The sequence below is a fragment of the Uranotaenia lowii genome, chromosome 1 (genome assembly GCF_029784155.1).
Source record: "Uranotaenia lowii strain MFRU-FL chromosome 1, ASM2978415v1, whole genome shotgun sequence".
NCBI lineage: Eukaryota > Metazoa > Arthropoda > Insecta > Diptera > Culicidae > Uranotaenia > Uranotaenia lowii.
In genome coordinates, this window is record NC_073691.1 from 116,984,515 (window position 1) to 117,009,533 (window position 25,019).

Sequence of the window (25,019 nt, forward strand, 5' to 3'; positions counted from 1 at the left end):
AAGATATGTAGTACCGATGTCCGCCAATGGATGGCACCTCCATCGGCCCGCAAATATCGGAGTGCATAATTTCCAGGACCTCATTGGCGCGACTCCCCTTCTTCGGAAAAGGTAATTGCTGTTGCTTACCCATACAGCAAACTTCGCGCGATTCAGCTTCTTCATCCGTGAAATGGATTCCGGATGCAAGACCACTTTTCAGCTGCTTCAGGCTGCTTATGTTGAGATGGCCCATCCTTCTGTGCCACGTTTTCTGGTCAGTTGAGGAAACTGCAACGGTTGCCATTTTTGTTCGCTCAGAAAATTTGAACAAACCACTTTGGACATCGTGCTCGCCGGTTGCTATGGTAACTCCCTCTGGATCGATGACTTTGACGCCTTCGTTTTGAAACGGAACCACGTGGCCGCGTCTCACAATTTGACTGACGGATAGCAAATTGCTCGACATTCCTGGGATGAATCTTACGTGATGTACGGATATTGGGGGACAATCCGGTGTACATTTTGCTGCTAGCTTCACTCTTCCGGTCGATACGATGTTCATGTTGGCGTTGTCGGCTGCCTTCACCGCACCGCTGGCTGGTCGCACGTCACTTAACACTTGCTGATCCTTGGTGAAATGTTCTGACGCACCGGAGTCAAAATACCAGCTGTTGTCGTTCACTCCGTCGTTGGTGGACAGCAATGTACAGAATGCTGAACTTTTCTTTGCGCGACATTCCCTCGCGACGTGACCGTACTTGTTGCAAAATTTGCACTTCGGTCTGCTGCTGGACTGCTGCTCTAGTTTGGATTCAGCCTGCGCTTGCTTCGATTTCTGGGGAAAATTTTTCCTACCAACGAACGCCGTCTTCTCGGAGGGGGAGTGAATTTCTTGCAGAAGCTTGGTTTTAATACTGTCGCCAGTTATCGGAGTCCCTGAATTCTCGAGTGCCATTATCATGGGTCGGAATTTTTCGGGTAAACCGGCTAGTAAAAGCGTTCCTATCCACTCCTCGGTGATGTCGAAACCAACTCCCCTGAGTTGATGAGCTGTGGACACGATTTTGTTGACGTAGGTTTCCATGGTAACGGAATTTTCGAGACTCGTAGTAATTAATTTTCTCAGGAGCCCTACTCGCCGCGCCAGACCGTTGTCCTCGAAAGCTGCCTCCAGTTTAGCCCAGACTTCTTGAGCTGTCCTCGCTTCCTTAACGTGGACGTAATTTTCTGGTTCCAGCAGAAGGATGATTTTTGCACGCGCCTTGCGATCCTTCGCCGGATTCACCACTGGTCGGACACCGTCAGCATCTGGTTCGGGCTTCACCACCTCCCAGAGTTCTTCCAACTCCAGGAACGTTTCAACCGCAAACCTCCACGTGGCCCAGTTGCTTCGCCCAGCCAAACGCTCGATGGATGGTAGGCTCGATAAATTCTGGACCGGACCGGTGTTGCTTCCTCCTGTGGTGGCCATTCTTCTAAACTTGCTGGGACCAAAACCTATTAGTATTGGCCGTAGAAAGAACAACTACTTTGGTTTGATAGTTTACAAAGAATGAATTGAATTTTATTCTGCTCTTGTTTTTATACTACTAAAATCTATTAAACGATTGCTTTGATCAATTAGAATATACTACTAAAATCTATTAAACGATTGCTTTGATCAATTATAAAATATTTAAATGGAACAACACGCCTGCTACTTCCGACATATATAATCTCGAAAGCAAACAGAAACCTAGGCTTTATGACAAGGCTCTCGAAAGAATTTCGAGACAGCTACTGTCTTCCTGGGGGAGGAAGACTGAAATTCGCTGTATCGTTTTCTGTATCGTTTTTTTACTGTTCGGCAAAAAGCCAACAATTGTTGAAAAGATTTGTAATCGTAAACTTTAAACTATATAAAAATTTTGTTCGATCAATGGGAACTACCCTGAATCTAAATCTGTTCTTTAAGCTATTTTTAAGAACGACCATTAATCAAACAATTTTTATTTATCAGCTTCAAAAACTTTAACAAAATTTGAGCAACTCAATACGCCTGATCTGCAGAATTCGTCAGAGCAAAAGAAAAACCTAATTAAATCATTGTTTCATGCAAAACAAGTGCTTTTCAGCATCAAAAAAGTTTTATTGAAATTCACTAAATATGAAAGTAAGATTTTGAACCTTCGCACTGGTCGGTAGATTGATGAGAGAAATTTGACGTTTGAAAGATTTTTTTCTTTTTTTATTCAGCCTTCCTCCCCCAGCTGTCTCCTATCTCTAAACTTCTCTCTAGTGAGATCAATTTTAGAAACTGCATCGATAGTCTGGAGCCCACATACCTTGTACTGGTACAAGAGAATTGAAGCCGTTCAGTCCAGATTTGTTAAATACGCCTTCCGTTTCCTCCCATGGAACTGCGATAAGATCATCAGAAAAACTTTCGAATCTAGTGAACCTCATAAATAGGCAAGCATTTTAACTGTTAGGAATTAGTTTTAAATTTCATGGAGACGAAAATATTGAACTAAGTAACCCGTTGTTATTAGTTATAGTTAGCAACCAAATAAATTTTCATTCCATTGTAAGACTTCCTACAAACCACACGTGTTTTATTAGCTCTGTCTATCAGGTTATGGGCCTGACCGTTTGGTAGGAAGATTTTTTTTTTCGGAATTCAGCAAGAATGTCTTCAAGCGTCTCAAGCACTTCAAGCATCCCCGGAATCGAACGACTCATAGGTCGCGAGAACTGGAGCACCTGGAAGTTTGCGGTGCAAACTCTTTTGGAACCCGAAGAGTTGTGGAGTACGGTCAAGCCGGAGCGCAAGCCGGATGGAACCTACGAAGCCGTCGACGGTGCAAAGGATAGGAAGGCACGAGCGAAGGTGATTTTGCTGATCGATCCCATCAATTATGTCCACGTCATGGACGCCAGGACTGCTCGAGAAGTATGGGAGAAATTGGAATCCGCATTCGAGGACCGTGGACTGGACAGAAAAGTTGGTCTTCTTCAACGATTCGCAAAAACCGATCTGTCAACCTGCGATTCCATGGCCGACTACGTGAACACCATCATTTCGGCTGGTCATCAACTGAACAACATCGGTTTTCAAATTTCCGAGGAGTGGATTGGTTCCATGCTCCTGGCAGGGCTTCCGACGGAGTACCGTCCCATGATAATGGCCCTGGAGAATTCCGGGCTCCCCATCACTGGAGACGCAATCAAGACAAAGTTGCTGCAAGAGCTCCAAATCCCGACGGTTGATGCGGCGCTTTCATCAAAAAAGCGATACGATGGCGGTGGTCGAGGCAGCGGTAGCAGCAAGCAGACGAAATCGGTTCCCCCCAAAGGTCCAAAGTGTCGAAAATGCCACAAGTACGGACATTTAGCGAAGGATTGTTGGAGCACCAAATCGGACAACGTTTTTTTCACTGGTTTCTCTACGCATCAAGATGTGAAAAACGACGAATGGATTTTCGATTCTGGAGCGAGTGTCCATATGACGAAAACTCGCGAGCTGCTGGAAAACATCAAGCCCTCAAGCGGAACGGTGGTGGCAGCAGACGGAAAAAGCATGGAAATCAAAGCAACAGGTTCAGTTGTTTTGCGTCCACGTTGCCATGGTGACGATACTCTTGTTAGAGAAGTTCAGTATCTACCGGAACTATCAGTCAATTTGCTTTCCGTCAACCAAATCGTCAAGAAAGGCCACCGAATGATTTTCGACAAATCAGGCTGCAAGGTACTGAATCAAGCCGGCGAAGTACTAGCGACTGGAAAACGTTCCAGCGATATTTTCAAATTGGAGCAACGTACAGGAAGCGTGCTAGCTTGTTCGTCAGTTGGCAGTTTGGATGTCTGGCATCGAAGGATGGGCCACCTACACCTTGATGGAGTCAAGAAACTTGGCAACGGTTTGGTCCACGGCGTCAAGATCACCAAGGAAACTGAAGGCAACTGTACGGTATGTCCGATGGGAAAACAGCATCGCCATTCATTTAACAACCCAGGCACAAGAGCGACGGACATCCTGGAGCTGGTCCATACTGACATCTGTGGGCCGATGGAGGTGAAGTCGTTGTCACGGGCACGTTACTATATCGTGTTTGTAGATGACAAAACTCGCAAGATGTGGGTGTATTTCCTGCAAAGCAAGTCAGCAGAAGAGGTTCTGAGAGCATTCAAGATTTTCCACGCTCTGGCGGAACGACAATCCGGAAGAAAGCTCAAGATTCTTCGCAGCGACAACGGCAAGGAGTACGTCAACGGACCAATGCAAGCGTACCTGAGAGAACACGGCATCCGGCACCAGAGGTCAAATGATTACACACCTGAGCAAAACGGCATGGCTGAGCGAGCGAATCGAACGATTGTCGAGCGTGCAAGGTGCATGCTGTTCGAAGCTGATATGGCAAAGCGTTTCTGGGCGGAAGCAGTGCAGACGGCGGTTTATCTGGTTAACCGTTCCCCCACGCATGGGCACAAAGTAACCCCAGAAGAAGCCTGGTCAGGTAAGAAACCTGATCTCTCCAACGTTCGAATTTTTGGGACCGTAGGTATGGTCCATGTTCCGAAGCAACAGCGAGCGAAGTGGGATGCAAAATCTCGGGAATGTCGGCTTCTCGGTTTCGACGAAGAAACAAAAGGCTACCGGATGTACGACATGAAGGCCAAACGTCTATTCAAGAGCATTTCGGTTGATTTCATCGATGAAGGTAAAGTGGTTCTCGATACGCCGAGCGACCGCAAACCAACCATGGTGCAGTTTGAAATCGAAGAGGTCCCCCGTACTGAATCAGCACCACATCGACGAGCATCTGAAGGCAGCAATCAGGTTCCGGAAACAGATGACGAATTTTTCACCGATTGCGAAAGTGTTGCCGAGGTATCAAGCGACGAAAACGGTAACTTATCTGATGCTACAATTGTTGATGTGACCCCCATCACTGTGCTCCCCCCGCGCAAAAATTATCAACCACCTCGGGCACAGGTGTTGAGGCGAAGCGGTCGGGAGCACAAGATTCCAGGCAAGTATGATGATTTTTCGATTACGTGCAAAGGTCTACCTCGTCGCAATATTTCACAGGCATCATCTACTACTGGGTCGTCCACTACCGCTGGTCCGTCTACTGAAGGTGGAAATTCGCAACAGCTGGGTGCTGTAGCAAAAATCGTTCCGAAGGCCGCGGATGTCATGCTTAATGACGATCCGACAACGCATGCTGAGGCTCTGGGTCGAGGCGATTCTGCGAAGTGGAAACAGGCGATGCAGGAGGAGTACAACGCACTCATCGAAAATGGCACGTGGTCCTTGACTGAACTTCCGAAGGGGCGGAAGGTCATCCGGTGCAAATGGGTCTACAAGACGAAGCACGACGCCGCAGGGAACGTTGACCGTTACAAAGCTCGCCTGGTCATCAAAGGATTCTCTCAGCGAAAGGGGGTGGACTACGACGAAACCTACTCACCCGTGGTTCGTCACAGTTCCCTGAGATACCTTTTCGCCCTGGCATCCAAGCACGATCTACACATCGACCAGATGGATGCAATCACCGCGTTCCTACAGGGTGATTTGGAAGAGGAAATCTTTATGGAACAACCGCCATGCTTCGAAGAACCTGGACGCTCTGGACAGCGGCCGCTAGTATGTCGCCTGAAAAAGGCGCTGTACGGGCTCAAGCAATCGAGCCGGGTATGGAACCGGAAATTGGATGCAGCTTTGAAAAAGCTCGGCTTGGTTCCATCGAAATACGATCCGTGTTTGTACCACCGCTGCAAAGGTGGCAAAATGCTGTTCGTTGCCATTTATGTTGACGATGTCATGATTTTCGCAAGCGACAAGACCGAAAAAGATGACATCAAAATGAAGCTAAGCAGTACGTTCCGAATGAAGGATTTGGGACCAGTGCGGAACTGCTTGGGCATCCGAGTCACCCGACTGGAGGACACCATTGCGTTGGACCAAGAGGCATACATCGAGACCGTTCTGGAAAGGTTCCAGATCCAGAATGCCAAGCCGGTAGCTACCCCGTTGAATCCTGTTATCAAGCTTACCAAGCAGATGTCAAGCGATGGACGTGATGGCGAGCGTATGGAAAAGGTTCCATACCAAGAGGCGGTTGGCTGCTTAATGTATTTGGCACAATGCACCCGACCCGACATCCTTTTTGCGGTCAATATGTTGAGTCGCTTCAACCAAAATCCATGCAGCGCTCACTGGGAAGCTGTGAAACACGTTCTGCGGTACCTGCGTGGAACATCTTCGATGAGGCTCGAGTATACGAAGAACGGCGAGTCAAAGTTGGTTGGATTTTCCGATGCGGACTGGGCGGCGGACATGGACGATCGCAGATCAACTAGTGGATACGTATTCCTATTCCAAGGTGGAGCAGTATCCTGGGCCTGCAAGAGGCAACCCACCGTGGCACTTTCGACATGTGAGGCGGAGTATATGGCTGTCTCCGCTGCAGTTCAAGAAGCGTCGTGGTGGAGAGGATTGTTATCCCAATTCGGCAAATCAGAATCCGTTCGTTTGTTTTGTGATAATCAAAGCACAATCTGTATCGCCAGAAACGGTGGATATACGGCACGCACGAAGCACATCGATATTCGCCACCACTACATTCATGAGGCGCTGGAAAGGAAAATCGTGGATCTGGATTACATTTGCACAGAAGAGCAAGTAGCTGATGGTCTTACGAAACCCCTGCAACGTGTGAAGCTGGAGAGAAACCGTGAAGCGATGGGGATCAAGAAACAACCGGTTAAGGAGGAGTATTGAACTAAGTAACCCGTTGTTATTAGTTATAGTTAGCAACCATATAAATTTTCATTCCATTGTAAGACTTCCTACAAACCACACGTGTTTTATTAGCTCTGTCTATCAGAAAAATGTCAAGCGTAGTCCACACTAGGCAACATGAACTGCGATTTTTGTTATGAGACGAACTTTGTTGTCTGTTGTTGTTGTTGGAAACCTGAGACGGTCTCAATGTCTCCCGAAGAAAATGGGAGACGCTGAGACCGTCTCGAGACGAACCGTCTCCTAGTGTGCCCAAGCAACATTTTAAACACCTCAAGGTTTTATTAATTAAAACGTAGGTTTTTTAATGGGATTGAAAAAGCGTCCTTGGTTGTGTAGCATATTTTCAGAAGAGCTCTATATAACTCATTTTAGTGGTTTGTGCCAACGTAAGAACTTTTAACTACACAAATAACACACGACGTATTACAGGACACGACACTTAACGTTCTTACTAACGGAAAAAAGGAACTAAAATTACCTTTTTGTCGACCGGTTTCGGGCTCGATGACATCTACAGGACGATGTCCGACTGATTCCGCAGAAGAAGGTGTTAGTGTTTTTCTTCTGCGGAATCAGTCGGACATCGTCCTGTAGATGGGCAACATCGAGCCCGAAACCGGTCGACAAAAAGGTAATTTTAGTTCCTTTTTTCCGTTAGTAAGAACGTTAAGTGTCGTGTCCTGTAATACGTCGTGTGTTATTTGTGTAGCTCTATATAAATTGGCTGCAGGATAGTTACAAAACCATAACACAACCTTCTAATAAAACTCAACATGAATTCAGCAAGAGTTCTATTAGTGATTTTTATTTGGGTTTACAAGACAACTATACAGCACTTACAAAACCTTTCGGTGCAACCTAAATTCGATCCATTTAAGACGTCAAAATTTTAAAGCAATTTGGTCGTATAAAAAGCTTCTGCAAGACCAAAACCAAAACGAAATGTCAAAAGTTTGTATACGATGGTAAGAACAAGAAGACATAATTTTGTTTTCTCATCCATTCGTAACACTTAGAAGGTAAATTTTTAAGATTTGATCATCTTAATCTTGTTAAAAATATACTTTTATCCATTTCTGTAGGTCATTTTCGGAGTTATGCAGCCAGTGCATCTGTTGTCTAAACTGGTCGTCCGCAATTCGGTGGTTCTGTCCCGGACATACAACCCATCCCACATTGTCCGGGAGTTCACTTTGATCGATTTGCCGGTTCCGGAGGATGGTTTTTCAAATTACACCGCCGGTTCAATGCTGTGTTGGCTGCCGGAATTGCCAGCTGAAATCTATGGCCGTTTGCAGTGATTATTAATAAAAAGTGATACATTTAAAAACCTTAAAGTGAAGCAAATAATAAATTAGTGTAAATGGTGTTCACTTTTATTTGAAGTTGTCGTGAATAATAAAATTATTTTTTTTATGTTGTGTAATATGTTTCAATTCACTGAGCTCTGAGAAAGATCAGGGAACAGTTTATTTGATCTTGTAAGGAGCAAAATTAAGAGATTCTGGACTCATAAATGTTTTCTCTAACGCAAAGTGGTATTTGTAATGAATCGCCATTTTTAATGGACAATTAAATCATTAATCGAATAAATTTTCTCATCAAACAATTATGTGCAATGAAATACTTGACGGAAGACCACTCAAACCTACAAAATTTATATAAAATACTGACGTAGGGGACACGAATCAGGTTATCCTAACGTAACTTTTTTTAATGACCAAAATTTTTAATAAACAGACCTTTCGTTTCACAAAATTCATGGGGCGCATGTTTTATTTGGCTGTATCTCGAAAATCTAATCGGTGAATTTTGAAGCGCAACATTTTTTTCCAGTCGTTTAGCGAAAAACAATTTACTTAACAAATTAATTTGATCGATAACACATATTTTTTGTTTTTTGAATTAATAGAACCATTTTATTTTATATGTCATTCAGTCAGAATATTTTTTCTCAATCAAATCAGTGTTAAAACCGCTGTTCGGAAAATAAACATTCACGCAGAAAATTATTTACTCAAACAAAAATTTGACATCTCACATCAGCTCTTGATGAGACCTCCAAGGTTTTATAAAGTACTTGAAATGTGTTCTTCAGAACCTCCTGTAGGTGGGCCTTTTTACACTGATAAGGGTTTTATAAATGTTTTAATGCAGTTTATATGACTTGACGTTGTTTTATAACAAAGTTTCATAGCCAGCTAGCAGATTAGTATAAAACTAAAATTGTTACTTGGGGTGGACTAGGCTTCAGATATTTATTCATCTTATTCATCAATAATGATAATAATAATAATAATAATAATAATAATAATAAGACCTGAGACTTGAGACCATGATGGAATCTAGATATGGTGGTCTCACTTTGGCAAAAAGTAGACGAGGGTTGGATGCGGAGGAGGGGGCGAAACGCAGCCGAAATTTGACAGTTGGCTGTTTGGCTGCTGGCTGGCTGGGATGCCAGGTGCTCTGATTTCTTGTAAAACACGAAGTTTTTCCAATCATCAACCCGCATAATCAAATATCATACACTAAATCTTTGATATTATTCTGTTCTGATTACATGTATCGTAACTATTCGTGTAATCATTCTATAATCTTCAAATGTTCACCAAACTTTTCCACTTTCGATGCGTCTTCGCTATAAATGACAAAAAAATATTTTTGAAAGATACGAGTAATCATCCTAAAAATTTACTCAGTATTGGTGCATTCGAGTGTGTCGTGTGTCCTAACTCAATGAAGAAAAAAAAACTCGTGGTGGTGGATTGGACTGGAGGTGCTTTTGTGAGGTGCGAAAATTCCCATGTTTTTCTAAAATTATCAGCTGAAATGTAAGTTTTTATTTACTTTCTTTTGCATGAAATATTTTTGAATAGTATCAACTTTCTTTTCCAGGGCTAAAAAACTAGCAATGCATACAGGACCTGCAAGCTGAAAGAAAAAGAAAGCAGTCCGGAAGGGAAACCAACTACCATTTGTTTTGTGGTTTTTGTGAAAGATCCGGATACGAATTCCCAAGATGCACCAGAAGCACTGCTAGAAGTGAAAGTTGGGGTTGTTCTCTGGCCAGGAGAAGGGAGGGCAAGTGGGAAACCAGGGCAGTTGAAATCCTATGTTGTATGTTGATCATCCACCATGGGTGCACGGATTCACCGCAGTTTTATCAAAGTATGATTTCTCTAGCATTTCTTATTAATCATACCCGACACCATGGCTTCGTGTATACTGTTGTGGAATGAATGTTTTTCGTGTATCTGTATGAGTTAATATTGGAAGAATGTTTCAATGAACTACAGAACTTGTTAAAAATTTATTAAATGGAGAGTTTTATAAATTTACTGCAGGTATTCCGGCATCCGTGTATATACCTACCTATTAAATTTTTCAAAACTGTTGAGTATCTTACCATCATATTACTTCTCCAGCCTTCTTACCTGAATTTATAAACCTACCCCACAAAGTGCACCTAAAACCATCCACCCCCATCTCCCCCACCCATTCAAACAATTTTCACGCTAAACTTCTTCTTATCGTCATATGGAACACTTTACCCCCGTACAACCAACCCAAGATAGCCTTTTCTCTAACAAATTAGTACTTATTCTCACTTTCTTCTTGTTATTTTTTCTTATTTTTCATTTCATTTTTACCTCATCCACCAAAAGTAGAAAATTGAATCGACTTGAAATCACCAAAGTAGGCCGCGCGACGCATACTTGAACATATCGAACTAGTACCGTCAGAACCCTTTTCGCATTTTCCCTCAGCGCACACTACGCAAGTGTGTGCGTGTCAGGCTGGAGAAGTAATTTTCCAAACGCTCCTCTTTGAAATAACCACCACTTCTCAGACATTTCAAATTGCATTCAGCACCTTCTTTGAAAAAAAAAACCATCGGCGTTGTAGCACATTTCTAGAAAAACCCTCTCTCATTTTTTACTGAGAGCAGGAGACACTACCCCAGACATGCATCTTTATCTTCACTGCCTTTTTTCGACGCCCATACACTCACACACACGACAGTAAGCACCGAGCAGCAACTTCCCCATCATTGATGCTTTTTTGCATTTATTTTAGCAACACTTCATCAACACTATTTTCCTATTCTCTTCTTTCTTCCACCCTCACACCATAATAAAATTGATCAATCTCACCACACGTATTGAAAATATAACCGCATTGGACGCATCTAGCCGCGTAAATTTGAGCGAGACACATCGCATCGCCACTTATTTTTTCTTTCCCATTCCAATAAATTTCCTCCGAAAACACTTGTGCGAAAAATGCCGCAATCCAAGATGGCAGCAATTTGTTTAATTAACTAGAACACCTCCATGCGCCGCGCAAATCAACATAAAATAATCGGAAATGTATATTCTTCGGCACTGAAGACTTTCCACCATTAAATATTAGAAACCACCGGAAACTTCCCGAATGTAGTCAACGATTGGTAAATCTTTCAATTCGCTCGCGAAGACGTCGCCAGCTTTATCCATTTCACGTTTTTCTTGATATTCTAGACTTCATTTGCAAATATAGCCACATCTTGTCACTTTAATTTTCAAAGTTAAGCTGGCCACTCAAGCATCGAATAAAAAACTTCAAACATTAAACGTTTGAGGAAAAATCAAACTCCCGCTCGACGCCGCGCCGACGAAAACGACCCGACTCTCTCGGTTGCTACTAAGGAACTGGAAACCAGGGCAGTTGAAATCCTCCGTATAAACTGCAACAGCGCAGAGTTGGTACCGGGGGAGATTGTGGTTAGGCAGAAAATTCGATTGCCTCAATCCTGGATCATATTAGCAAAGAGTTCCTGAGAACCTGAATCGAAAATCCGGATGATCAGCGCGTCTACCGTAAGTATATTATCTGTTTATTTTTATTTCCCTAGTTTATAACCTCATTTAATTTTAACAGTGCTGGTGCCCTTAATGATAAATTTGGCAACTGTTGACTGCTATTGCCAACCAAGACGGCCACAAACTTTGGCGTCACGCACAACATGCCGCAGGTTGATGTTTGATGCCGTTTTCTATCGGTAAGAATGGACCAAGGACAAGCAGGGAACCCTGAAAGTTGCAGCGAATCGTAACCAAATCTGGTCTCTGGGGTCTGGCTTCAAAGTCCGGAAAAGAATTTCCAGCATCGTTCCACGCAACTGAGCATCTGAATTCATAATGTTTATTGTCTCCAACCCGAAGGTGGCCAAACTAGCGGATTTTTATCGGATTGGTAAAAGAGTGTTCAAATTCACATTTATCGATTTGACCATTTTTTTTAGTTGTAGATCGATGGGTGGCACTGCGGAATACGAAACTGCCCACGATGGAAGTTTCACACGTCAACCAATTGTCTTTACTATTTGGTCATGGAACAACCTGAAACACCAAGCAGAGAGGAGGACGTTGCAATTCAGGCCAACGAAGAAACTTGAGCTGATTTGTTCGATACCACTTTAGAGAACTAGGAATTCAAGCACCCAAAATAATCTACACGTAGCGGCTACGTGAAAAACAACATAATTTTTATCCAAATGATTTTCACGTAAAAGCTACTAAATGAATATGTAAACGCATCCCTATAGGAATTGATGCTAAATGAAATTCACCTACAACTTACGTGAACTTGTAGTCAGTTCAACACAGTGTGATGGTGAAAGATGTTTTTTTTTTTTTTTTTTTTGTTTCGATTATAGTCGTTTTACCATCTTTATGGCATTCGCGACTTTATCAACGTTGCAGTTGGCGGATCGTTATTGAAAAACTATCCGGGTACAACTGTGTTCGATGTTTACTCTTGGGCTCGAACTCGTGGACATCGGCTCAGGAGGCAACAGACTTGCCAACTGAGCTATATCACAAGCCCCATGGTGAAAGATGTGTGAAATATTGGTCGATTTGATTTTTTCTTTCTCGTTTTTCTTGTTGTTAGAAATAATAATAAGAATAACAAACATGAAAATAAATATCAATTTATTTTATTAACAATCACAACCACTAAATTAATCACGTTCACTACAGCAATCAGTATCACTTGAATGAAAAAAAATATCTGGATTCCGGGAGGTTGATCAATGCAGGTTGGTTTTTACGATCCTATAAAATTTGAAAAATATGAATTATTTAAAATTAAAATACTTTCATGAAAGACAATTTACCTTGTACAACTTGTTCCTTGGGCCATGAATTTGTCGAACATCAATTCCGGGAGTTCCGCCAAAGTATGAGCGAACATAACAAGACTTCCAGAAGTTTTTCCGAATCTGGAAAAAAACACAAACAAACTGTTCGGAAAAAGAAATAATCCTCAAAGCAGCGTCTTAAGTTTTAGCAGCTTGAAGCTAAAATAGATTTTATTTTGTGAGTATTTTAAACTTTAAACTAGATTCAAACAAACTTACATTTAGTTTTCTTCTACTCGGGCACTCACGTATCTTATGATGGATCAGGAAACGAATGACTATTTCGCTTATTTAGTCTCGAAACCTTAGTTAACAAATTTTGTATTACAGCTAGGCAAACCAATTAATATTTTAAATAAATTACTTACGGTACAATATTGTAAATAACGATTGTTGATTTTAACGATCCGAGACTCGGAATTATGCCTTTGCAGGTTAGATTCACTTGAAGTGACGATTTGTCTTGTAGACTGTATAATATGGATGAATAGTAAATCACTTCCTGCCTTTTAATCGGTAAATACTTTAGAAAATTAACAATTTGAAAACTGCCCTTTGCTACACAAGCTATCCAGATCGATTCCCTGTTTTTGCCGGTCTTTTTTTCTATTTTGTTTACCCCGTTCTTGTTGATGTATTTAGCTCACTTTCCGACGGGGCTGCCGAGTCGCGCAGTTTTTACACGCTCAACAGTCCCCCACCCGTAAACCTGGTCCGGATTCACTCTCTGGAGCCACCGGATCAGCGTTACCACCAGTATCAGAAGTTGCATGATGAGCGGCACTCTCTGGACCCACCGTCTGGACTCTGTCAGCAATCTCTAGTACCGCCAGATTCGCCGTTCCACGTCGAAAAACACCACCAGTTGTGCGTACCAAAGCTTGACGGACTCTTCCGTCACCAGAAACGATCGGCTCCTCGATGACTCCTCGAACCCATGCTTTGCGTCGACTGCCTTCGACCACGTATACGAGATCCCCTTTCTTAAGAGGATTTGTTTCGGAGAACCACTTGGACCGTTGGTTGACTGTCGGCACGTACTCTCTAATCCACCGCTTCCATAACTCGTCGGACAGCTGCTGCGATCTCTTGTAAGCATCCCGAAGTGCTTCTGCAGGATGCGTAGGTTGAATGACTTCATGCGGCTCGTTGGGATCTGAACCTCGCAGGAAGACATTTGGACAAAGTGCACCCATCACTGAGTCCGTGGTTACAAGAGTTAGGGGCCGGCTGTTGATCATGTCCTCAGTTTCAGCAAGCGTAGTCAGGAGGATTTCGTCGTTCAATCGACGCCCGTCGTCCAAAGCGGCCATGACTTGCTTCACCGAGCGCACCATCCTTTCCCACGCCCCTCCCATGTGGGGTGTTCCAGGTGGGATGAAGTGCCAACTCGTGATAGCAGTCGTAAATTCATCGGCACAAACAGCATCAATTTCTCGTACCCGTTGGATTATCTCCTTACTCGCACCTCGGAAGTTCGTCCCGTTGTCTGTGAAGTATTCGGAGGCTGGACCTCGGCGGCTGATGAAACGGCGGATCGCCATGATGCATGATTGCGCGGTAAGACTGTGGACAACTTCCAAATGCACCGCTCTAACAACCATGCACGTGAACACCGCAACCCAGCGTTTTTCTCTGCGGCGGCCGACGACGACTTCAACAGGACCCAGGTAATCAATGCCCACGAAGTTAAATGGACGTTTAAATGGAGTTAATCTTTGTACAGGAAGTGCAGCCATTCGTGGATTCTTCGGCAGACATTTTCGGACCTTACACCACACGCAGCTTCGTTCGGTTCGTCTTATCAAATTGGTAAGACCGCTAATCAGAAAACGTTGCTTGATTTCATTCTTCACCGTCTCTCGAAATCCATGCCCAAACCTTTCATGGTATTGTTGAATTAAAAGATCTGTAACGTAGTGAGATCTTGGTAGAATTATTGGAAAGCGAAGGTCGAAAGGGAGGAACTCTGCCTTTTCAGAACGACCTTCCATCCTCAACACACCATCGGCGTCGATCAAGGGCACAAGCTTGTAGAGAGGGCTGGACTTTTCTAGTGGAAACCAATTTTGAAAAGGTAATTCTGCATTCTTCTTCAATATCTTGATTTCGTCGCTGTACGACTCGCTCTGAGCCAACCTGAAGAGAGTATTTTCGGCACATCGATGCTCGTCTTGCCGCAACGGAACCACTACAAAGGGAATTTCAACCTTGATGAGCTTTTTAAGCTTTGGAGTCGAAAGGACTGCTTCGATGGATTTGCCAGCGGCTCGGCGCCGGCAGTTGGAGATGAATCGGAAAATGCATGCCACGGTGCGAACTGCAACATTCCACTTCGAAAATCTAGTCACGTCGATAAAGCAACTTGGAAGCTCAACACCGTGAAAAAGGTGTATTGCCTTGATTTCCGTTCGTGTATTTGCAGCGGGAAGATTCTGTTGAGGCCATTCCGACGGCTGCTGGTACAGGAACTCCGGGCCACGAAACCATGAACCTTCGCTCGAAAGATCCGGAAGACGACCCCATTTGGTGAGCGAATCTGCTACATTTAGCTTGGTTGGAACGTAGCGCCAGTCTGTCAGCTTGGAGAGACTCAGAATTTCTCCGATACGGAAGCCGACGAACGGTTGATAACGACGTTGGTCGGATTGAATCCAGGAGAGAACAGTTCGAGAATCACTCCAGTAGAAAATTTGATGAATAGGAAGGGAATGGTTGTTCTTAACGGTGTGACTCAGGTGCGCTCCCAAGACTGCTGCTTTCAGTTCAAGCCGTGGAATGGAAAGAAGTTTTATCGGTGCTACTTTCGATCGAGCCATCACCAACGAACATTTTACGGTATTTTCCACACAAATCCGTAGATACGCAACGCTTCCGTACGCATTCTCCCCGGCATCACTAAAGATATGTAGCTGTATTTGGCCAAATCGGTCAGAAGGTGTCGAGCCAAAGTTACATCTTGGAATCCGAACACCCTCAACCAGAGAAAACATCGCGACCCACTGTCGCCACTTATCCAGGCACTCTCCGTCGATTCGCTGGTCCCAGTCGCAACCCGCTCGCCACAGGTCTTGCATGAGCATCTTTCCCAACACCGTAAATGGAGCCAACAGGCCGATTGGATCGAACAGCGACATGACCGTGCTCAGGACTCCCCTTTTCTTTGGTGGTTCTGCCTCTGTAGCTGCTGCGTTTATGGGTACCGCAAAGGAAAACACGTCGTTCTGTGTGTCCCACATGATGCCGAGAACTCGTTCGTAATCCGTCACCTTGTCTTGGTTCAAATGGATTGACTCTCTGGAGCCACCACCCACTCCCAAACTTCGAAGAACAGCTGTAGAGTTAGACGTCCAATTGGTGATCTCGAATCCACCTTTCGAGTGGATCCAACGTACCTCTCTGGTTCGCTCGATGGCTTCCTCTTCGGTGTCGAAGCTGTCGTAGTAGTCATCGACATAATGGCGATGAACGATGGCCTGTGCTGCTGCTGGATAACGAGTGGAAAACTGTTGGGCATTCAGGTTCTTGACGTATTGCGCCGAGCATGGAGAACTGGCAGCGCCGAAGGTGGCCACGTCCATGACGAAAACGGTAGGATGATCGTCTTCCGGGAACCGGAAAAGAAACCTTTGCGCCTGCTTGTCTGCCTCTCTAATCCTGAGCTGATGGTACATCTCTTTGATGTCACCTCCCACTGCAACTCGTCGCTCTCGAAACTTGCTGATGACCGCCGGAAGTGATGCCAATAGATCGGGGCCTTTGAGCAGGTAAGAATTGAGAGAAACTCCCTGCGATTTGGCCGCTGCATCCCACACCAAACGTACCTTATGCGGCTTCTTAGGATTCAGCACGACATTAAGAGGAAGATACCACACGGAAGAAGGATTGGTACTCTTCAGCTCTTCTGCTGTGGCCTTATGACAGTAGCCTTTGGCCAGGTAGTATTCAATCTGCTGGTTCACGTTCTGTTTCATATGCGGCTCTCGTTGAAAACGTCGTTCCAGGCTCTTCAGTCGGTTCAGCGCCATCGGATAGCTATCTGGAAAAACAGGCTCCTGCTTCCAAAGTAGCCCCGTTTCGAAGCGGTCTCCTACTCGGACAGTTGTCGATTCAAGGGTCTCACGGGCCCTCTGGATTTCCTCCGATTCTATGGGATTGCCTTGTGCTACATGAAGCTCTTCCTGAGCGTACTGCTCCGCCATCAGATCGTGAAGCTGACGATTGTTCAAGCTTTGAACAAGATGATGGTTCAAATAGTGATGCTGCTGCTGCTCAAGTCTCGAATCAGGACCGTAGATTGCCCAACCCAGCGCTGAACGCACGGCTATCGGTTCTCCCGGGGCACCAACCTTGGACTCCAGAGGGGCGAATAGATGTAGGTTGTCGAGGCCTATAAGAACTCTGGGAACTTCCATTTTGGTACTCGACAAAGGAACTCCATCTAAGTGGTGATATTTATCTACGATGCTTCTGTAACAGGCCTTATGTAGAGGCAGCTTCAATTCTCCGACAGTGTGGGCAGAAGACATCATGAACTTTCTACGAGAATCCACGGCAGATACCAGCAGGTCGATTTTCCTCGAACTATCTTCATTCCGCTTAACATTTCCTGTCCACACGATGACCAGGGGTTCCGGAGTTCCCTCGACGCCCAACGATTCTGCTAGAGAGCTCTCAACAAGTGTTGTTGAAGCTCCTTCGTCCAGGAACGCCAAGGTTTGAACCGCCTTTCCTCCATGATGCAAAGTAATCGGTATCATTCGGAAGATTACTGACCGATCGACATTATGATGTGGGTTGCATTCCGCCACGGTAACGTTAACTGCTTCCTCGTGCCTGTGCAGCAGCGTGTGGTGGTTTCCTTTGCAGCTCCGTATCTCGCACCGTACTTTGAAGGTGCACTTTATCTTCCCATGGTCACACAGACAAATGTTGCACAGCTTGAGTCTATCGACCAACCTTTGACGATCCGGTAATGACATCGACGAAAAATCGTCACAGAACCTTAGTTTGTGGTCTGTGCGATTGCACATCGGGCAGGGTTTTCTCGTTCTCGCCGGCATCGTATTCTGCACGACCGGAAACACTTTAGTGTCGTGGGTATTCACGCGCTCCTTCCTTTTGTACATTCGCCGTCCTTCCGCAACCGCAGTGTTCTGCTCCCCGTTGAAGTCAGCCACCTCAGAAACTTCCGACACGATTCCCTTCATGAAATCGGCAAACATACGAAGAGGAAGATCAGTCCTACCTCTCTTAAAGCGTACCCAATCCAATTGATAATCGGATGGCAGCTTATCGACGAGTTCCGCTACCAGCATGGGGTTGCTCAAGTGGTCGTGTAGCTTGGCCGCAACAAGGTGATCACACAACTGCTTTACCGTGATCCCGAAGTACAGGAACGACTCTAATTTGTCCACTCGAGGGGCTTGTACCTTCCGCACTTTCGCCATCAGTGACTTCAACAGCTTTTCCGGATTACCGAACAGTTGACGCAGATCTTCGATGACCTCAGGCACCGACTCAGGCATGAGCAATCGGCTTTGTACTGCTTCCTTGGCTAGTCCTTGAAGGCTGTCTTGAAGTCTCTTCAAATTGTCGGTATTGGTGTATCCACACGCCTCCGTGGTGTATTCGAAGCAACTGATGAATTGGGGCCACACCTCTGGCTCGCCTCGAAAAGTAGGAAGATGTTTGGACGCAGCTTGTCGTGCAGCCAACTGTTCTTTAGTCGGCCCTGAACTAACACTACAAGCTCGTCCTAACGTGTTACGTTCTAACAACTTCCTAATCAAAGCCTGTTCAAGCTTTTCCAGCTCAGACTCTTCCGGTTCGGATGCTTCCGGCTCCTGTTGCGACCCATTTGCCCTCAAATAATGCTCCAACAGCTCTTTGAAACGATGGTCGGAGTCTACGTTTTTCTTCTTCTCCGCTTGAGCCTCGCCTTTCGATGACGTCGCCAATGGTTCGTGCTTGCGTTGGCGCCCAATCCCGCTCTGTTCCGAATCTGTCTCGCCATGCCGTTCCTCCAACGCGTTACGCACAGTGAGAGGAAAACTCCTTGGCGCTGCTGCCGGCTTCTTGGGGTAAGCGCCGCGGGGATCTTCTTGCGTCTCTATCCACGCCTTCGTCTTCGTGGAACCAACATCCGGATCGCTGTCCTCTTCCTCGCTCTCAAACTCCTGACTCAGATCGGCTTTCATTTTCCGGAACTGGTCGCGCATCTGCTTCTGCCGGATCAAGAAGTCCTTGTGGTCCGCCAATTGCTGTTCTAGTTGCAGCTTCTCTTGGCGAAGTTTTTCCTCCTGCATCTTTTGTTGAAGCGCACGCCTTTTTTCGTTCACCGATCTCTCCAATTCCAAGCGTTTGTCGTGCAGTATTTTCTCCTCCTGCAATTGCTGCTCGATCGCAGCCGATTCTTGTTCGAGAAGGCTCAGAGATTCTTGAATCGATGGCCGACCTTCTCGAGGCTCCGTTCCGACATCGCTTTTGGCACTTCCCGTCCGTTTGGAAACGTTCTTTTTAACTGGTTTCCTTATTTTGGGAACGTGCAACAAATTACTGCATTTCGTGCAGTTCCATGGCACACTCTTCACTGCCTCGGTAACTCCCGCACATTGATAGTGGCTCCAAAAGCTACACATGTCGCATTGGACCATGTCATCTTCGCTATCAACTTCCTCGCAATACATGCAGTTGCGATTGTTGACCGATTTCTCCGCATTCCTGATCGTATCATTCGCCGGATCCGACATCTTGAGGTTATGTCCGGAAGATTATAAATCTTCAAGTGTTCGGAAAAAGAAATAATCCTCAAAGCAGCGTCTTAAGTTTTAGCAGCTTGAAGCTAAAATAGATTTTATTTTGTGAGTATTTTAAACTTTAAACTAGATTCAAACAAACTTACATTTAGTTTTCTTCTACTCGGGCACTCACGTATCTTATGATGGATCAGGAAACGAATGACTATTTCGCTTATTTAGTCTCGAAACCTTAGTTAACAAATTTTGTATTACAGCTAGGCAAACCAATTAATATTTTAAATAAATTACTTACGGTACAATATTGTAAATAACGATTGTTGATTTTAACGATCCGAGACTCGGAATTATGCCTTTGCAGGTTAGATTCACTTGAAGTGACGATTTGTCTTGTAGACTGTATAATATGGATGAATAGTAAATCACTTCCTGCCTTTTAATCGGTAAACACTTTAGAAAATTAACAATTTGAAAACTGCCCTTTGCTACACAAGCTATCCAGATCGATTCCCTGTTTTTGCCGGTCTTTTTTTCTATTTTGTTTACCCCGTTCTTGTTGATGTATTTAGCTCACTTTCCGACGGGGCTGCCGAGTCGCGCAGTTTTTACACGCTCAACACAAACCACAGATTAAATAAAAATAATTTTCGACGGGTTAATCAATGAACACTTACCTCCTTGGGTTCCTAGCACGATGTTGCGTGTGATCTACCGCTCGTCTTCAGACGTTGAACGCTCCGAGCTGCCATAACCGTTGCTGGAGTTTTTACATAAAAATATCAATAAACTCATTGACGACAAATCCCTTTTCCAATAAGAATTTACTACCACACGCTTGAGAAAATTGAAGACAACAGATTTCAAGCCACCCACTTAGATTTTACGTGAAATTCATGTGACAGTCATTTGAAATACAATAGTTACTACAAGGCACACGTAGAATCAATGTTATGCCACAAAAGCTTAGTTTACGTGAAAAATCCCGTATTTTAAATTTCTAAATTATTTTGGGTGAGCTATTCTGTTGGGGATGAATAAACCAACTGGTTTAAAATCCCAAAAAAAAAAGCTATTCTGTGAGCCATTGAGCAGAATGGTCGTTCCACATCGGCCAAAGCTTTAAAAATGATCTCCCAAAGGAAACGCGTCAACCAATATGAGTGGGAATGATCATGACAACGATAACGATAGAGAGGAAAAGCTTAGTTTGGCTGGTTTTCTGTTAAGCAATTTGAATGGCCAAAAGAAATCACACATTTTTCATCTTCATAAAGGTATTAATTATACACGCTTCTATTTATTTTTATGTGTGACCTTTTTTAAATTTTCACTAACCGTGTAACAGGTCAGTACGAAGACTCCGATACATGTGATGACGATTATAATGATAACGAGGCATCAATTCCCTTGAGCAAAGTGGACATGTAAAAGATTGCTGGAAGAACCGCGTTCTCGAAAAACAAGCTTCAGTCAATCTCCGGTTACGGTTTTTGCTCCAGAAATGCGATTGACAAAAGACACAATCACAGTCCAAAACAAAGTCGGCCTACCAAGAGTGAAAGGACACGAAAAATGCTTCAGAATTTATCGACTCAAGGAAAATCCACAATTCAACTGGAATCTAAGCTAGAATCTTCGAATGCTAAAATGATTCCGAAACACTCGGAAGAACGGTCCAAAACCAGATGTTCCCAGCTGGCTGGAAATGAAGTGGCGTCTCATATTCTTAAATCTCCCGAAATTAAATCATCGATCATGAAACTGACAAACTGATACCGGACGGTTCGAAGAAGGAAAATGAATACAATAGGTGCTTCAGCAGCAACCGTCAACGAGGTCTCTGAAGGTCTCTCGCAACACATAGGAGACCGGCGGGAAGTAATGCAGTAGGTATGAACCAACTGGAGGTGATCCATCAGCAAACGACTGGAGGTGCTGCAAAATTTTGAGGGAATATTTGTATTTTAGTGATACTTTCGTTCAACTTATGTATACTTTTTTCAAATATTTTGCAGAAAAGTAACCTGCACATGATATGAGATCCAACAATAAGAATTGCAATTTATAAGTTATGAAATAGTTATAACTATCGGATGCTTTAATTGATAAATAATATAATTTTAAACAAATGATTACATAAATCGTTTTCTTTTTTCTGTGAATCATAAAAAGATCTTTGGAAGATACAATGTAGCGTCAAAAACATATAAAACGGACGATATGATAACGATTACGTCTATATTTCAGGTGCTCTCTGCTAAATTTCCATCTAGAAAAAAGCAAAAAAAAAATGAATGCAAAAAACTCTACTTAACGACCCGTTCGCTGTATCGTAAAGTGCGTCCAAACGATTCCATGTCATGGAAAAAAGACTACCTTAATCGTACATTTATAATCCAAAACTATAAAGCTAATCTTTCGTGTGTCTTCGGAAGAAGATAATGGCAATCGTTATTTTGTAATACTGATTTATGCGGGAAGATATTGCTTCGACAAAGATTTCGCCTTGATTTTTGCAAATATAATTCATAGAATCGAAACAAAATCTTCCGGCTGAGTTCCGGTGAGTAACATTAATTTTGCATTACTTATGACAAATTTATGCTTATTCAACACTTTTTTCTTTAAAGAGCTATCTAGAAGCACCAGAACGTCATCGAATCGGATGGTAACATGGCGAGGCGTTACATTCCATCGTCCGAGAAGCGGCTGGGCCTCCTGCAGGAACATCCGATCTTCATCGAGATGAAGAAGTTGCTTCAGGAGGACCCCGTCTGTCGAGTAATCCGGTTCTGATGGTAAGCATTTGGGAAAACCAGATGAAGTTTTTGGATCTTTTGAACGAGGGAACCGATGAGCTGAAATAGGAAAATAGGCGCAACGTGACGATAAGTTCGATGAGTGGGTTGGGGAATCAGTTCGATCCACTGCCGACTGTTGATTGTCCGGAATGGAGTGAGCCCCTGAAGGATTCCTGCAGGTGATGCTGTCCAATTGCTAGTCATCCTCGAGTGCAGCAAAGCTCCAGCTCAGCGTTGCTCGTGGGTGGTGGTAAAGGTAGATTAACTGAATATGTTAATATTAAAAAAGGCTTGAGCATTATTTACATGGTGCAACAGTTATTTGAAAATAAAATTTCGAATCATAAAATCGTTTATCATTTGATCATGAAAATTATCAATAGTAGAATTTAAAGCATTCTTTTAGCAGAACCGATTTATTTTTATTTTCATCCAACACTTTTCGATTGGAGGGAAACAAAATAGCTCTTTGGATAAGGTAACTAGAATAAGGGGCAAGCAACATCCGGTTTAGGGTTTTGGTTGTTTGTTACACTCTTTAAGTGCTTTCTATCATAACGGTCAATGAAAAGTTTTTCTTTTTCGGAACATACGGAAAGACCGAACTGTATCGTAATTTTATTAAAAAAAGTGTTTAGAATACAAATTAATTCATTGAATATACTCATATCATTGCTTTTTTCCGAAAACTCAATTTAAATATAATAAAATAAACTAAACCCCAGTACGGTATTAAAGCTTTTGATCTTTCGTTTACGATTAGCTGTGCACATACACACACTTTTTTGCCATCTGATTTTTTTTATCTCTAACACAGCTGGCATCCCTGGGCCCTGGACCCTTTTTTAGTAAACACTACAGCCAGCTGTCAAAACTTTTTTCAATATGGCTGAATGGCGATACAGGATCCGCACTCATCTATACATTTTTATAAACAAAGAGGAACGTATTCCTCAATTACGGTTTAACTTGAGTTTTTGGGAAAAAAGAAACTACACGAGCTTTTAAAACGATAGAAAAATTGTAACCGTGTGACAGTTTTTCGTACACAGCAAGAAAAATTCGTGTAATTTTAGACCGAAAACGATGCACGAAAACGGAACATCGATTTTGATGTAAAATTTTATCACGATGTATTTTTTTCAAGAATGTAATTTTTGAGGCGTGTAAATTTAGATCGAAAACAATGCACGAAATCGGGCGACGAAAGCCGTCGTGTAAAAATACACGGGAATGTAAATTTTGAAATTTATTATCGTAAATATTAGAAATCTTTGCTAAATATTCAGGTTTTGCTGTTGTCTATGAATAAATACGCTGCTTTTAAAATTTTAATTTCGCATATATTTCCAAAAATAACCTTAAAAGATATACACCATCACGCACAGCGTCAGCCTGGAATTTTTGTTCCATCTGATGATTCCCAGCACGGTGATGTTATACAGATGGCAGTCACCACTCACCAGGATCCTCGATTCGTCCCAGAACACCATTATTTTTCGGTCAGCGTCACCTCCGCCTGACGAAAATTTCTCCGAAAAATCACAGCCGCTGCGAAAAATCTGATCTTGCTGCAATGGAGAGAAAACTGATTAATTTCAACAGCATTCTTTTTTCAATATGACTTAATTATGAACCTACCAGCTTTTGAAGGATTCTTGAAATGCTAGAGCTACGCCTACGACTCGTTTTCGAATAATTTTCTTACTTGTTTACTTTTTATCCGACGCGTGCCACACAAGTTGCACATTTCCATTTAATTTTAAATCAAACATACAATTTTACACTGTTTGTGATATAAAATTTATCGACCGCTTGATTTTTACATCACGGAATGTAAAATTATAGCAAAACAATGTATTTCTATTCACTTTTTGAAAAAAGACAAAAATTACATCAAAAGGAGTTGAAAATTACATCGTCTTCGATTTACACGTGTAAAAAATTAGACTACTCGTGGTTTAGATTTCGTATACTTTTAGAAATTTTTTGCTGTGTAGAACTAGCATCAGTATGCGTTCTGATTCTACGCAAAAGTGTCACACAGAGCATTTTTGGCTCTAATTTACTGTTTTTTTTTCTAGAAAAATGTAATTTTTTTTTGGCAGAAAACATTGTGCAATGATTAACTTCAAGTGTTCACTACGAAAATGCTATCGGTGAATTTTTAGTTTGAGAGAAAAATTGGAAATAAAACTGATATTTCAACCGCGTTTTTCTCGTTTGCACGTTTTTCGACATGGGACAATCTTGCTTGGAACGGCAGTTAAGAAAGTTAAAAAAAAACTTAATTTCATATTTCTTGAAACCTGCAAAAATATCTTAAATTCAGTTTGGTTTAAAACTTTTTAAAAATTAGATGAATGAGGAAAAGTAAACAAAACAACGTTAAACTTCTATAACTTTTCCCGCAGAACTCAAAATTTCTTTAAGTGTTGTGGAAAGTTGATAATTCATTTAAAAATTTTATTTTTAAATTATTCAAATGCTTTAAACTTCTT

At 43.0% G+C, this 25,019-nt stretch overlaps 1 protein-coding gene and 1 long non-coding RNA gene across 4 annotated transcripts in view; one reads left to right on the top strand and one right to left on the bottom strand.

Annotated features, from left to right (window-relative positions):
- Window positions 1-20,331, bottom strand: part of LOC129739304 (uncharacterized) — a 28,056-nt gene extending 7,725 nt beyond the window's left edge. The window contains exons 1-5 of one of the 3 annotated variants that reach the window (XM_055730711.1): window positions 20,013-20,331; window positions 19,864-19,948; window positions 13,328-19,803; window positions 13,179-13,263; window positions 13,063-13,118 (exon numbers count right to left, since the gene is read on the bottom strand). In XM_055730711.1, the coding sequence (XP_055586686.1) occupies window positions 13,646-19,711 (6,066 nt within the window). In that variant the 5' untranslated portion in view covers window positions 19,712-19,803; window positions 19,864-19,948; window positions 20,013-20,331 and the 3' untranslated portion in view covers window positions 13,063-13,118; window positions 13,179-13,263; window positions 13,328-13,645. Of the gene's footprint in view, window positions 1-13,062; window positions 13,119-13,178; window positions 13,264-13,327; window positions 19,949-20,012 lie in introns of those variants that run through there. The other 2 variants (XM_055730713.1, XM_055730714.1) reach the window with 2 other exon arrangements.
- LOC129739308 (uncharacterized) lies at window positions 10,641-12,663 on the top strand. Its single transcript, XR_008735815.1, has 4 exons — window positions 10,641-11,225; window positions 11,296-11,634; window positions 11,696-12,010; window positions 12,060-12,663. It is a non-coding gene; the product is annotated as an uncharacterized LOC129739308 (long non-coding RNA).
- Window positions 20,332-25,019: the final 4,688 nt, after the last annotated feature.